The 16690-nt window shown below is 43.2% G+C and overlaps 1 protein-coding gene across 1 annotated transcript in view; it reads left to right on the forward strand.

Annotated features, from left to right (window-relative positions):
• The window catches only part of LOC143769709 (alpha-2-macroglobulin-like protein 1), a 289826-nt gene extending 285639 nt beyond the window's left edge, over positions 1-4187 (forward strand). Inside the window, exon 37 of the mRNA XM_077258495.1 lies at positions 4005-4187. Within this exon, the coding sequence (XP_077114610.1) occupies positions 4005-4030 (26 nt within the window). The 3' untranslated portion in view covers positions 4031-4187. The remainder of the gene's footprint in view (positions 1-4004) is intronic.
• Positions 4188-16690: the final 12503 nt, after the last annotated feature.

Genomic DNA, 16690 nt, shown 5'->3' on the forward strand with positions numbered 1-16690 from the left:
ATTGGGTTCAGGTCTGGTGACTGTGGAGGCCAGGTCATCTGGCGTAGCACCCCATCACTCTCCTTCTTGGTCAAATAGCCCTTACACAGCCTGGAGGTGTGTTTAGGGACATTGTCCTGTTGAAAAATAAATGATGGTCCAACTAAACGCAAACCGGATGGAATAGCATGCCGCTGCAAGATGCTGCTGTAGCCATGCTGGTTCAGTATGCCTTCAATTTTGAATAAATCCCCAACAGTGTCACCAGCAAAGCACCCCCACACCATCACACCTCCTCCTCCATGCTTCACAGTGGGAACCAGGCATGTAGAGTCCATCCGTTCACCTTTTCTGCATCGCACAAAGACACGGTGGTTGGAACCAAAGATCTCAAATTTGGACTCATCAGACCAAAGCACATATTTCCACTGGTCTAATGTCCATTCCTTGTGTTCTTTGCCCAAACAAGTCTCTTCTGCTTGTTGCCTGTCCTTAGCAGAGGCTTCCTAGCAGCTATTTTTCCATGAAGGCCTGCTGCACAAAGTCTCCTCTTAACAGTTGTTGTTAGGGCTGGTGGAATGCACCAAATAATAATAAGGATAGTATAAGGTGCGTTCGCAGCCCGGGGTCCACCATGCAGAGAAGACACCTGCTGCTTGGTAATGGCGGACAGTATATGGTGGTATAATATCTAACACGGGTTAGCTTCACCAGGTATATAAGGAAGCGAACCCTGTTGCATCACAGGGCCGCAATACCGCAGAGTGAATGCTAGTATTGGGTCACAGGACTCTGCCCCAAGGACATGGGGTTAGAGACCCTCTAGACCACTAGAGCTCAGCGCCACAACTGCGGTGACAGGGAAAAGCCTAAATATTTACAGCACTAAGTGCATACAGCGCCGCTCTGGCATATGCCATTAACTACCCTAACTAGCACCAGGAAAGCGCACTGGGCGCACGGCGCCGTACTGGCGGTCGCTGCAGAGAAATGTGTTCTGAATGTGCAGGTAGCACTGACGGGCACTAGGTAGCTTCCACTATCCGCGAGCAGGCAACAACACGAGGGAGGGAATCATTAAGGACCTTTCATCCATTGACAGACATTCATCTACACAAAAATACAAAGGGGCTGACAGCGCTCCCTCTATTGGGGCTCCCGTTCCATGTCCAGGGAACCTTCCTGGATACTCAAGACCATCCAATATCCAATGAACAGCGCTCCACTTGAGTGTAGAAATCTCCAAAGTGCTTTATTTAGTCATGATACAGCAGCAACGTTTCAACCAACACTTGGTCTTTATCAAGCAGGCATGCATCTACACACACACGTAGTAAGTTTACACTAGCGCATGGCCGAGCGGCCATGCGAACCTTTTATAGCAGTAGCACTCCGGGACCTTCCAGATAGTCCAATAGGAGCCATAACAGGACCTGGCTACAAAGGCAGAGCTTGGAAAGACAGCAGTAATAAGTCGCGCAGTATCAGCTTGAGCCAGATGCTGGGACCGACGTCTCCGCTGAGCAGGTTCCACTGCGGCTGAAGGAGAATGGGAGACCGCAGTGGACATGGTTCAGGATTCCCCCTGTACAGCAGCGGAAACTCGACACCTAACAGTTGTAGAGATGTGTCTGCTGCTAGAACTCTGTGTGGCATTGACCTGGTCTCTAATCTGAGCTGCTGTTAACCTGCAATTTCTGAGGCTGGTGACTAGGATAAACTTATCCTCAGAAGCAGAGGTGACTCTTGGTCTTCCTTTCCTGGGGCGGTCCTCATGTGAGCCAGTTTCTAGTTTGTAGTGCTTGATGATTTTTGCAACTGCACTTGGGGACACTTTCAAAGTTTTCCCAATTTTTTGGACTGACTGACCTTCATTTCTTAAAGTAATGATGGCCACTCGTTTTTCTTTACTAAGCTACTTTTTTCTTGCAATAATACAAATTCTAACAGTCTTTTCAGTAGGACTATCAGCTGTGTATCCACCAGACTTCTGCTCAACACAACTGATGGTCCCAACCTCATTTATAAGGCAAGAAATCCCACTTACTAAACCTGACAGGGCACACCTGTGAAGTGAAAACCATTACCGGTGACTACCTCTTGAAACTCATCAAGAGAATGCCAAAAGTGTGCAAAGCATTCATCAAAGCAAAAGGTGGCTACTTTGAAGAACCTAGAATATAATAAGACATATTTTCAGTTATAATAAGACATATTTTCAGTTGTTTCACACTTTTTTGTTAAGCATATAATTCCACATGTGTTAATTCACAGTTTTGATCCCTTCAGTGTGAATTTATAATTTTTATAGTCATGAAAACACAGACAAATCTTTAAATGAGAAGGCGTATCCAAACATTTGGTCTGTACTATGTATATATATATATATATATATATATATATATATATATATATATATACATATTCATATTCCCTAAACAGAAATAGATATCTATAAAGCTAAAAGAATAAAAAAGAGTTAAGTGTTGGATGTTGCCTCATTTATTGCCATAGCTAATAACATTTCTGAATGTTTATCTTGTAAGGTGAGCACTAAAAAATAGATGTAAAACTACAGAAATGCAATTTTGCAGCGCTTTTCCCCAAAAATATAATAAAGTTTTCAATCGGCAACCAAAATAATGTATATACCCCCAAAGTATTCAATATAAAACTACAGCTTGAAGAGCCAAATCAAGTCTTCACACAGTTCCAACATCAGAAAAATAATATATACTGTAGATATGTCTTACGTGGTTGTTTCCAGCAGAAAAAAGTGTATATCACTTCAAAACGCGTTTAGTAAAAACCGTATGTTAATAATTTCCTGTGAATTGACGTCTTCAATATTCAGCAGCGCAGGAGGTATCCACAAATTCCCTATATTTTCAATCTCATCAGTAAAATAATAAAGGTACAGGTTTTAGAAAACGGTGACAAAAATCTTTTTTTACATTTATGAAGTTCAGTTTGCTGTAAGCATCTTGTCAGGTCTTATTACTGCATAACAAACACCGTAAAAACAAAACCCAAAAAACAATGGCAGAATTGAGGCTTTTTTCAAAATTTCACTGCACTTGGAATGTTTCCCTGTTTTCAGCAAATAATATGGTTAAATGAAAACTGTCATTCTTATTCACAACTCATCTAACAAAAATCTCATCTTCATACATATACGGTATATTGCCAGAAAAGTGAAGAGTTACAGCTCATCTAAGAAGTCGAAGGAAAAATTGAAAGCAAAAAAATTAAAAATCACCCATCCCTTAAATGATTAAAGAGATTGATTGATTTAGAATCTCAATTGTCAAACACCCTACTGCAATTAAGTGGAGAGATTAATTCCTCAAGTAAAGCCACTACTGAATAGTCTTGGAAAAAATTTTATTTATCCATAGACTTGCAGAAAATAAAAAAGATTACTTTTCTCACCCTCCCGAGATCTAGCGATGCCTCTCAACAGTTACTCTGTGCTTTGTTAACATATTGCAGCAGTGGCGTGACACAGACCACTGCAGGCAATCACTACTAAACAAAACCCAACTTATAGCCCCTTGCTGGTGCCAAATTTAAAAATATATACTTGCTTATCTCAAGGAACAGCGCCAGTCTTCCGCTATGTCGGTCTCAGTGGCAGCTGATCACTCGCTGTCTGCACAATTCTGTACAGTGTCTCGCTACTACAGTATTGTAAAAGCTGCAAATGATAGGTAGCTGCTGATTGGCGTCAACAGTCATGTGATCATGTTTGTCATGAGACCAGCGGGGGGAACACAAGGGAGAGATCTGAAAAGCGGCTCCATGTCAGGAGGCTAGTATCCTTCCATTTTTTTTGGAGCACCAAAGGGTCATACATGAGGGGTGTCCAGTTATGATTGAAAGGTTCAGATCAATATAGATATCTACATACTAGGTAATATAAATGACCTGACAGATTCAGCTTGGGAAACAAAGTGTAGAATATTCCAGAAAGGTCTAATGTAAATATTAATTTTGACCTACAATTTTTTTTCTATTTTTCACAGGTTTTAAGAAGATAGAAAACCATTAACCAAAGTTCAGTAACTGCATATGGCTCCAGTGACCTCTTCTATTTGTAACAGACTAGGAAAATTATACGAAGAGCGGGAAGAAGGTTCAGACAGATACACCATCACATTCTGTGGCTTTTAAATAGTCAATAAAGGGAAAGTGTCCTTCTAACCCGAGTCTTGTCTTATGTCAGTCTGTTGTGAACTTAAAAAAGGAAAAAAAAAATAGATTGTATATACAAGTGTACATTTTTGTAAAAATGAAATTTAACTCGTCCTCGTCGGAATCCTCCACAGTCTAAAAAAGTTCCTCTAAAACCATAAATAGAAGACAGAGGAGGTAGACCTGCAGCAGTATGTCCTCCACTGTGTCTCTTCGAGACTAGTCCTGTGAGAGAATGGTGGTGGAGAGTATAGAAGGACTGGACAGGGTTAAATAGTCCGACTCTACAACTCCACACCAGAATAAGCCCATCCACCAAGGACAGTTGTAGAGAGAAAATTCACAGAGTGATTCAGAAGTAAAAGACAATATCTTTGGTTGCACTAAATGTAATACATACCTACACTGTTGCATACTTAATAAATACAAGAAAGAAAAAGAGTGCAAAACATCCCAAGAATAAAATTTAATATTTATTTTAAAACATATCGTAAAAACAACATACATAGTAGATACAATGATAGACAAAGTGGTTTAATGAACCACAGGTGTAAAGCACAAAAATCCCAAGTATCAGTGGGAAGCAGGGTAGAAAATGGCAAATGTTTTAATAAGCAAGTGTAAGTGCAAACCACGTAAGGTAGTTCCCTCATAGCTGGAGATATAGCACAAATAGAAAGAAAGTAAAAGTCACATATTGTTACTTAGAGATCACCAAATATCAGTCAGCTCATACAGAGCAGTAAGACATATATCTGGTACTACAATCAATCCCAAACGGGTCAGGTGCGACTCGCCAAGTTGAAAGGGTATATATCCCTTTAAGGGAACACCAATGTGCATTATAAATCAGAACCAGTCCTTACCCATGCTTCTTGCCACCTGGGGATCTAGAGCAGTAGCCCCAATGGGTGTTTCGCGTGGGCTTCTTCAGGGGCTGTCACAGGACTGGCTCTAATTTATAGTGCGCATTGGTGAACATTTCTTGGATAACCATTAATAACCTAATTTCTAGCATGCCAAGGCGTTTGTGTGTGTATTTCTGACCGTGGCTCTCATACTCGATACTAATAAATTGAGATGTTTTTATTTCCATTCCACAATTCTCCCATGAAGACCAATTCTGGACAGAATTCTCATACCAGTAGGTTGTTGTAGCTGGGACCCACTGGTTGCTACCAGTTCTGAGCTGATGGCACTGATGAACATCTTACACTTTTGAAGGACGATGTGTCTTCCATCTTCAGCACTAAGTTTATTTTGCTCACCGCTGCATCTACGATCTTCAATGTCTCCCATTTCTTTGTATCCTCAATGCTAAAAAATTGGCAGATGCCAATCTATCATGCAATACCATCAGAGATGCAACTAATTGGCTCCAAATTTATTCTGCAACAGGACAATGACCTCAAACATACAGCCAATGTCATTAAGAACTATCTTCAGCATAAAAAGAACAAGTTGCCCTTGAAATAATTAGATGGTCTTCAAAGAGAAGGTTGGTTTTAGACAAAGTGGAGCCCTGAGTAAAAGTTTAAAGTCGGGCCCCAATGTTAAAGGGGTTGTCCACTACTTTCAGTTAACACCCCAATGTATCCCCCCGGGGCCCCTAATGAATTGTGTAAATACCTTCTGATGCCGTTTTCGCCTGTAAGCAGCGCTATGGCAGCGGCTGAGTCCGGGTCACGTGACCCCCAGGCTGCAGCCACCGCTAATTTCCGCCGACATCATGTCAATTTCCAGACTCTGGAAATTGACGTGACGTCAGCAACAGGCGTGACCAAGGCTCCACAGGCAGCAGTCACTCAAGAGTAACTGGGCTGTGGGCGTGGCTGTGTGCTGCCTGCAGGTCTGTGCTGGGGGCGGGCGGGGCTGTGCTGGGGTGGGGCTGTGTTGGGATCTGCTGGCCGGCCGCGCTCATGTGCCGAGATGTGCGGCCGGTGCATCGGCGGCGGCGGCCAGTGCCATGGCGGCTGGTGCGTCGGCGGTGGCCGGTGCGGCGGCCGGTGTGGCGGCGGCGGCCGGTGCGTTGGCTGGTGCCGTGGCAGTGGCCGGTGCAGTGGTGGCGGCCAGTGCGGCGGCCAGTGCGGTGGCAGCCGATGCCGTGGCGTGGCCGGTGCGTCGGCGGCCGGTGCCGTGGCGGCGGCCGGTGTAACGGCAGAAGTCTGCGCGGTGAAGGTCTGTGCCGAAGGTGCACCACGTGACATGCAGCGTGCGACATGCACCATGTGACAACATGTGACATGCGATGACAGGCAGCATGCACCATGCGACGACATGCACCATGCAATGACATGCGACAACATGCAACATTTGACATCATGCGACATGCACCATGCGACATGTGATGCACTGACGGCATGCGACATGCGGTGACATTCGATGACATGCAGCATGCGACATCATGCACCATGTGACATGCAGCCTGAGACATGAGATGACATGCGACGACATGCGACATGCACCATGCGACATGTGACAACATGTGACGATATGCACCATGTGACTTGTGACATGCAGCATACGACATGCAACATTCGACGATATGCGACGACATGCACCATGCGATGACATGCAGCATGTGACATCATGTGACATGCCACATACAGTACATACATACATACATACAACATACATATAGACATACAGTACATATAACATAGATTACATACTCACCATCACTTGTCACTTTGTTCCCCAAAGCTAGTGTCACCTATAAAAAATATTACAATAATAAACAAACACTATACTCCCTGATCCACAGAAATCCAATAAAAACGAATGTCCCACGACGATCTCCCATGGAGAGCAGGAGCATCAGCTGATGCGACTGCTCTCCAGGGGCTCCAGGAACATAATGAGGGGAGGAAGGTATCCTTCCACAATGTATTCCTCACAATGTATTCCTACGCCCCTGTGAGAAAATAGTCCCTGGTCTCACTTTTGGCATTGCTGTGTGAAAAAGTTCCCACGCAGCTTTTTGCCATAAAGTGAGACCAGTGAACTATAGTAAACCTCTCAGTGATGCACTGCAGGAGCCATTGTCTCCTGTCAGTGTGTCACAGAGGGTACTATAGAGCAGTGACATCACCCAATGTCACTGTTCTATAGGGGAGATCGTCGTGGGACACTCATTATTAATTGGACTACGGTGGACAGGTAGTATACGGTTTATTATTTTACGTTTTTTGCAGGCGCTGAAGTATGGTAAGTATGGTTAAATGAAGAATATTAAAATACTTTTTTCCTAATGTTTTTGTGTTTTATTAACCCTTTATTACTATTGGATTAATAACAGATAGGCGTCTTATTGACGCCTCTCCGTTATTAACCCGGCTTAATGTCACCTTACAATAGCAAGGTGACATTAACCCCTTATTACCCCATATCCCACCACTACACGGGAGTGGGAAGAGAGGGGCTAAGTGCCGGAATTGGCGCATCTTACAGATCTTACAGATGCGCCATTTCTGGGGCGGCTGCGGACTGGTATTTGTAGGCGTGGGGGGCCAATATCCATGGCCCCTCTCTAGGCTATGAATATCAGCCCGCAGCTGTCTGCGTAGCCTATCTGGCTATAAAATATAGGGGGACCCCACGTCATTTTTTTGGGGGGGTCCCCCTATTTTAATAGCCAGTAAAGGCTACGCAGACAGCTGCGGGCTGATATTCATAGCAGGCTACAAATATTGGCACCCGGCCGTCGGCTTTCCCCCTCTGGTGCAGAAAATTTTGCGGGAGCCCACGCCATTTTATTTATTTTTTTTAACTGAAACATATTGTTCATTAACCCCTTTCTGCCAGCTGACGGAATAGTACGTCAGCTGGCAGTATCCCCACACTTTGAGGTGGGCTTGGGCGGTGAGCCCACTTCAAAGCCGCAACATGTCAGCTGTTTTCAATACAACAAAAAAAAAGGACTTGATCGCTAAACGGCATAACAAGAAAAAAAATCCAAAGCCAAAATTATGTTTTTTTGGTCGCCGCGACATTGCACTAAAATGCAATAATGGGCGATCAAAAGAACGTATCTGCACAAAAGTGGTATCATTAAAAATGTCAGCTCGGCGCGCAAAAAATTAGTCCTCACCCGACACGATATCTCAGAAAATATAGACGCTACAGGTATCAGAAAATGGCGCAATTATTTTATTTCTTTTTAGCAAAGTTTTGAATTTTTTTACCACTTAGATAAAAAATAACCTAAACGTGTTTGGTGTCTATGAACTCGTAAAGACCTGGAGAGTCATAATGGCGGGTCAGTTTTATGCTGTATTCACACGTTGCAGATTTGGGTGCAGAATTGTCTGCACAAAATCTGCATCTCCTTGCAGAAAACACAGCTGTATTTTGGATGCATTTTTTTCACGGTTGTTTCATGTTTTTGCGTGGTTTTGATGCGGCTTTTTTGTGTGGTTTTGATGCTGTTCTTGGTGCGGTTTTTGGTGTGTTTTTTGCACGGTTTTGATTCGTTTTGTGCTGCAGTATTAGGTGCAGTTTTTTTGCGTGGTTTTGATTCAGGTTTTTGATGCTTTTTATGCAGTTTTTGGTGAAGATTTGATGCAGTATTTGGTGCGGTTTTGATGCAGTTTTTGGTGTGGTTATGATGCAGTTTTTGGTGCAGTTTTTGTGCGCTTTTGATGCATTTTTAAATTTTTTTGGTGTGGTTTTTGTATGTTTTTTGTGCGTTTTTGTATGCGTTTTTGAAAGCTAAATAAAGATGTATTATTGAACAAAAAAAAAGATTTGTGATGTCATTTCTGTCCAACCTCCTCTTTTACATTTGTCCAACCCACACTCAATTACACACAGATAGATAGACATATAGATGATAGATGAAATGGATAGACAGAGCTACATATAGATAGATCTATAGATGCATACATCTATCTATTCCTATATCTATCTATAGATTCAGGCATTAAAGCCCTCTTTTTTCTATTTTTTTTTGTGCTGTCTTTCTTTTTTTCATCTATTACCAAAGACCATTTCAACAGTGGTTGGGAAGACGCTGCACTACAATTTGGTAATATAAGATGCTGTTTCGATTTTGAACCATATAGATATATGTGGATAGATATATCTATTGATAGATGTATGGATAGCGTAGGGTGTGTGTCCACTGTCCGGATTACATCCGAATTAGCTGCAGATTGGATGCTGCGTACTTGTAGTCCCATTGGATGATCCCCGCACACACCCGAACAGTCCCACACACACCCGAACAGTCCCGCACAGCGTCGCACACACCTGAACAGTCCCACACACACCCAAACAGTCCCGCACACACCTGAACAGTCCCGCACAGCGCCGCACACATCCAGTCATGCACACATCCGAACAGCCCGCAGACCCCGCACACACCTGAACAGCCCGCAGACCCAGCACACACATACACGCACACATTGACTGCCCACACACTTCCCTCCTCCCGAACTGCAGCATTTCTCGGACCCACATCGGCATCTAAACTGCAGATCTTTTTTACATCTGCGGTTTTGCTGCGGATGTGCCCGACTCAATGAAACTCTATGGATGCAGAAATGCTGCAGTTCGGCACAAAAGAAGTGACATGCTGCAGAAAAAAAAGCTGCGTTTCGGTGCAGCCTTTTCCGCAGCATGTGCACAAGTCTGCGGCTCCCATAGACTTACATTGGTTGTGCACTACACTGCGGATTTGATGCAATTCTGTGCAGCAAAAAACCCTGCGGATCTGCAATCAAATCCGCAACGTGTGCACACAACCTTAGCATTTAGTGAACCTACCAAAAAAGCGAAGCAAAAAACAAGTGTTGGATTGCACTTTTTTTGCAATTTCATTGCACTTTGACTTTTTTTCACATTTTCTGTTACATGACATGGTAAAACCAATGGTGTCGTTCAAAAGTAGAACTTGTCCCACAAAAAATAAGCCCTCACATGGCCATATTGATGGAAAAATTATGGCTCTGGAAAGAAGGGGAGCGATAAACGAAAAAAGCTCCAGGGGTGAAGGAGTTTAGAAACATGGATATGGACATATCTATGGAAATAGACATAGATATATAGATATATCTGTATGTATGTATGTATGTATCTATCTATCTATCTATCTATCTATCTATCTATCCCATATCTATCTATCTATCTATCCATCCCATATCTATCTATCTATCTATCTATCTATCCGTGTGTGATGGAGTGTGGGTTGGACAAATGTAAAAGAGGAGGTTGGACAGAAATGACATCACAAATCTTTTTGAAGCTAGAGGAGGAAGAGGAGGGAGGGGGTTGGGTGTGTTTTGGAGTGGGTGTGGTAGGTTCTTGCTTAGTGGCAGTGCAATGCATCATGGAACTTGTAGTATTAGAGCACAATAACTCAGGAGAAAGGAAGTTGTCGATTAAACCCATGAGAGCTGGATCCAGCACTGAAGTTGTGCTGCTACAGCATGATAAAAGGTAATATTGCTAAAATAAAGACAGTGGATGTTTTCAGTGGTACATAATAGCAAGATTTATGAAACAAAAAACAAATTATTGTAGTGGACAACTTCTTTAATATATTGCACCATCACACACAAACATTTAAGTTGCATTAAGTCGCTGAGCTTGGGCCATAAAACGAGCACGATCGAAAATATTCAACTCGATCAATGCAGATCCAATACATACATACATTCGAAGACATGCTGCATAGCACAAACATACATACAGATATGTTGTATATATAGAGGACATACATACACAGACAAGCTGCATACACAAGGCACATACACAGACAAGCTGCATAGACAAAGCACATACATTCAAACATACTGCATACACAGAGCACATACATACACACACTACAGAATACTAACCACTCTGTCACCTCTTCTTCAGTTCTTCTACTCTCTCACACTGTACAGAACCTTTGGTGACATTACAATCAGATGAACGTCACAACTTTGGAAACTACAAAGCAGTTTCTGCAGTAAATACTGGGGGTGTTGTGAATTCCGTTCTCGAACTCCCTCCTGTGGTCATGAATGGTACTTCGTCGAGTTCTGTCCGTGGACTCCCTCTGGTGGCTGTGAGTGGAGCTGCTGGTTCTTGAGGTTGCTTCCTCAGCTGCCCTCGTTTATTGCTATGCTGGCTGCTCTATTTAACTCCACTCAGATCGTTACTTCATGCCAGCTGTCAATCTCTCAGTACTGGTTCAGATCTCTCTTGGATCTTCCTGATGACCTGACTACTCCAGCAGAAGCTAAGTCCCTGCTAGTTCATTTGTTGTTCATTGCATACTGAATATATTTCTTAGTACTTGCTAAGTTCTAGTCCAGCTTGCTATCATGATATTGCCTTGCTAGCTGGAAGCTCTGGGGTGCAGAGTGGCACTTCCACACCGTGAGTCGGTGCGGGGGTCTTTTTGCACACTCTGTGTGGTTTTTTGTAGTTTTTTGTGCTGACCGCAAAGATCCCTTTTCTATCCTCTGTCTATTTAGTGAAGACTGGCCTCCTTTGCTAAAACCTGTTTCATTCCTGTGTTTGTGACTTTCCTCTTAACTCACAGTCAATATTTGTGGGGGGCTGCCTTTTCCTTTGGGGAATTTCTCTGAGGCAAGGTAACGCTTTATTTCCTATCTTTAGGGGTAGTTAGCTCTTAGGCTGTGAAGAGGCGTCTAGGCAGAGTTAGGTACGCTCCACGGCTATTTCTAGTGTGTGTGATAGGATTAGGGTTTGCGGTCAGCAGAGCTCCCACTTCCCAGAGCTTGTCCTGTCTTACAGTTTAACCATCAGGTCATTCCGGGTGCTCCTAACCACCAGGTCCATAACAGTACAGCTGGCCAACAAAGTGTTAATGCATCTCAATAGAGGGATAAGAGAAGTTCTGAGACCATTTTTTTTTCTCTGCAGTGTGTTTTGTCTTTCTTTTCCCCTTAACCTCTGGGTGGTTCAGGACTCAGGTGTAGATATGGACATTCAAGGTCTGTCCTCTTGTGTGGATCAACTAACTGCAAGGGTACAAAGCATTCAAGATTATGTAGTTCAGAATCCGATGTTAGAGCCTAGAATTCCAATTCCTGATTTGTTTTCTGGGGATAGATCTAAGTCTCTGAATTTCAAAAATAATTGTAGACTGTTTCTTGCTTTGAAACCCCGCTCCTCTGGTAACCCCATTCAGCAAGTAAAAATCATTATTTCTTTGTTACGTGGCGACCCTCAAGACTGGGCATTCTCCCTTGCGCCAGGAGATCCTGCATTGCTTAATGTAGATGCGTTTTTTCTGGCGCTTGGATTGCTTTATGACGAACCTAATTCTGTGGATCAGGCAGAGAAAATCTTGCTGCCTTTGTGTCAGGGTCAGGATGAAGCAGAGGTATATTGCCAGAAGTTTAGAAAGTGGTCTGTGCTTACTCAATGGAATGAGTGTGCCCTGGCAGCAATTTTCAGAAAGGGTCTTTCTGAAGCCCTTAAGGATGTTATGGTGGGGTTCCCCACGCCTGCTGGTCTGAATGAATCAATGTCCTTGGCCATTCAGATCGATCGGCGCTTGCGTGAGCGCAAAGTTGTGCACCATTTGGCGGTATCCTCTGAGCAGAGGCCTGAGCCTATGCAATGTGATAGGACTTTGACCAGAGCTGAACGGCAAGAACACAGACATCAGAATGGGCTGTGTTTTTACTGTGGTGACTCCACTCATGCTATCTCTGATTGTCCTAAGCGCACTAAGCAGTTCGCTAGGTCTGTCACCATTGGTACTGTACAGCCTAAATTTCTTTTGTCCGTTACTCTGATTTGCTCTTTGTCGTCCTACTCTGTTATGGCATTTGTGGATTCAGGCGCTGCCCTGAATTTGATGGACTTGGGGTTTGCCAGGCGCTGTGGTTTTTTCTTGGAGCCCTTGCAGTATCCTATTCCATTAAGGGGAATTGATGCTACGCCTTTGGCCAAGAATAAGCCTCAGTACTGGACTCAGTTGACCATGTGCATGGCTCCTGCACATCAGGAAGATATTCGCTTTTTGGTGTTGCATAATTTGCATGATGTGGTCGTGTTGGGTTTGCCATGGCTACAGGTCCATAATCCAGTATTGGATTGGAAATCAATGTCTGTGTCCAGTTGGGGTTGTCAAGGGGTACATGGTGATGTTCCATTGTTGTCAATTTCTTCTTCCACTCCTTCTGAAGTCCCTGAGTTTTTGTCGGATTACCGGGATGTATTTGATGAGCCCAAATCCAGTGCCCTACTGTTGTGAACTCTATTTTTAGGCTCCCTCTAGTGGTCACAAGCAGTACTGTGTAGTGTTGTCTTTCTGCAGGTTGGCTGCATCAGCTGGTTCGTTATCCTTGGTTGGTTTCCTATTTAGCTCACCTGGATACTCAGTTCCTTGCCAGCTATCAATGTATTCAGTGCTCTTCAGATTCCTTGTGTCTACCTTGCTCCCAGTCTCTCCAAGACAAGCTAAGTTTTTGTTTGTTCATTTTTTGATTATCAGCATTCCTCATGTTTCTTGTCCAGCTTGCTAAAATGTGATCTCCTCGCTTGCTGGTTGCTCTAGGGGACTGAGTTTCTCCCCCCCACACCGTTAGTTGGTGCGGGGGTTCTTGAAATCTCAGTGTGGATATTTTGTAAGGGTTTTTTACTGACCGCACAGACCCCTTTACTATTTTCTGCTATCTAGTATTAGTGGGCCTCATTTGCTGAATCTGTTTTCACCCCTGTGTATGTGCCTTCCTCTTACCTCATCGTTATTATTTGTTGGGGGCTTCTATATCTTTGGAGATTATTTCTCTGTAGGCAAGCGAGGTTTTTCTTTCTCTCTAGGGGTAGTTAGTTCCTCAGGCTGGCTCGAGACATCTAGGATTTTTAGGCACGTTCACCGGCTACTTCTAGTGTGTTTGGATAGGTTCAGATTTGCGGTCAGTCCAGTTTTCTACCTCCCTAGAGCTTGTCCTATGTTTGATACTTAGCTGGATTAATTTGTGATCCTCAACCACTAAGGATCATAACACCCTACCTCCTCATAGGGATTGTGATTGTGCTTTTGATTTGATTCCTGGTAGTAAGTTTCCTAAGGGCCGACTTTTCAATTTATCTTTGCCAGAACATGCTGCTATGCGGAGTTATATAAAGGAGTCCTTGGAGAAAGGGCATATTCGCCCGTCGTCGTCACCGTTGGGTGCAGGGTTCTTTTTTGTGGCCAAGAAGGATGGTTCTCTGAGACCTTGTATAGATTACCGCCTTCTCAATAAAATCACGGTCAAATTTCAGTACCCTTTGCCTATACTGTCTGATTTGTTTGCTCGGATTAAGGGGGCTAGTTGGTTCACCAAGATAGATCTTCGAGGGGCGTATAATCTTGTGCGTGTTAAACAGGGCGATGAATGGAAAACAGCATTTAATACGCCCGAGGGCCATTTTGAGTACTTGGTGATGCCATTCGGGCTTTCTAATGCTCCATCTGTGTTTCAGTCCTTTATGCATGACATCTTCCGAAAGTATCTGGATAGATTCATGATTGTATATTTGGATGATATTTTGGTCTTTTCGGATGATTGGGAGTCTCATGTGAAGCAGGTCAGAATGGTGTTCCAGGTCCTTAATGCTAATTCCTTGTTTGTGAAGGGGTCTAAATGTCTCTTTGGAGTTCAGAAGGTTTCCTTTTTGGGCTTCATTTTTTCCCCTTCTACTATCGAGATGGATCCTGTTAAAGTTCAGGCCATTTATGATTGGACTCAGCCTACATCTGTGAAGAGCCTTCAGAAATTCCTGGGCTTTGCTAATTTTTACCGTCGCTTCATCGCTAATTTTTCTAGTGTTGTTAAACCGTTGACTGATTTGACCAAGAAAAGTGCGGATGTGGTGAATTGGTCCTCTGCGGCCGTTGAGGCTTTTCAGGAGTTGAAACGTCTTTTCTCTTCGGCCCCTGTGTTGTGTCAGCCAGATGTTTCGCTCCCTTTTCAGGTCGAGGTTGATGCTTCTGAGATTGGAGCAGGGGCTGTTTTGTCTCAAAGAAGTTCTGATGGCTCTGTGATGAAGCCATGTGCTTTCTTTTCTAGGAAGTTTTCACCTGCTGAGCGTAATTATGATGTTGGCAATCGGGAGTTGTTGGCTATGAAGTGGGCATTTGAGGAGTGGCGACATTGGCTTGAAGGAGCCAAAAATCGCGTGGTGGTCTTAACGGATCACAAGAATCTGACTTATCTCGAGTCTGCCAAGCGTTTGAATCCTAGACAGGCTCGATGGTCGCTGTTTTTCTCCCGTTTTGATTTTGTGGTTTCATACCTTCCGGGTTCTAAGAATGTGAAGGCTGATGCCCTTTCAAGGAGTTTTGTGCCTGATTCTCCGGGAGTTCCTGAGCCGGCTGGTATTCTCAAAGAGGGGGTAATTCTGTCTGCCATCTCCCCTGATTTGCTGCAGGTGCTGCAGGAGTTTCAGGCTGATAGACTTGACCGTTGTCCAGCGGAGAAACTGTTTGTCCCTGATAGATGGACTAGTAGAGTTATCTCTGAGGTTCATTGTTCGGTGTTAGTGAAGTATATCGTGGCACTACTGTGTTGGTGCACAAGGTAGGTTCCCCAAACCAGTAGACATAAAGTAAAGAAACTTGGCACTCAACTTGGTTGCGTAGATAGTGTAGAATATGCTTTTTTATTACAGATAGCAGTCCCAGTATATAAACGTTTCGGTCTGTTATGGACCTTCTTCAGTACAACTAGGTTGAAAATACGTCACAAAAGGGTATTTAACCATTGTATGATAACAACATCAAATGAAGTTACAAAAATAACAAAAAACAACAATAAAAGGGATAGCTAACAAGATAAATCAAACAACGATATTAGTGAGTTTGTGATGGATCAAGGGGTAAGGGAGGTAGGGAAAGGTAGAATAATTTTATATCATACCCGACTGCTCAAAAGCTAAATGTAGGAGATGTCTCCGGACATAATGTTGATCCTCGTATGCAGAACTACTTGTGGATCGTACAGAGGACTAAACTGGTCGCTCTATGGTATTGAGAAATATATCCAATTGTTAGGTATGTAATATAGTGGTATAGAATATAGATATCAATAATATGTTTTACTGACCCGGTATATCAGTGAGGATAGTATTGTTTATAGGTAGCAGTTTCAAATTAGGTAGCTGTAAGATAATTTTGTGGCTGTTATTAAATGTCTAGCGTAGGGAGAGGTTAGAAAAGGTTAGAAAAACCGTATAGTTGAGATTAAAACATAAAAAAGAACTTCTCACCTACTGTCAGTAGTCATATGTGACAAGACTGTATATCTAGCGAGAATGGAGTCGGATAAGATAGCCTGTGGTTCATTAAAGATATCGGTCAATAAGGGTGCTGTGATGTAAGTATTAAAAGACAGCAATGTGGGTCTTACCCTATGAATAGAAGCTCTATCATATGTAATGAGTGAGATTATAGCCACAAATGGTATATGCATCTGTGAAATAACAACAGGAACAAAAGGGTCAGTATTACTGCCTGTTTGGTAACTGCTCCTGATAGGAAGTTGTGCCATGACTCACCAATAGTGTT

Source organism: Ranitomeya variabilis, chromosome 4 (assembly GCF_051348905.1).
Source record: "Ranitomeya variabilis isolate aRanVar5 chromosome 4, aRanVar5.hap1, whole genome shotgun sequence".
In the NCBI taxonomy this organism is placed as follows: Eukaryota; Metazoa; Chordata; class Amphibia; order Anura; family Dendrobatidae; genus Ranitomeya; species Ranitomeya variabilis.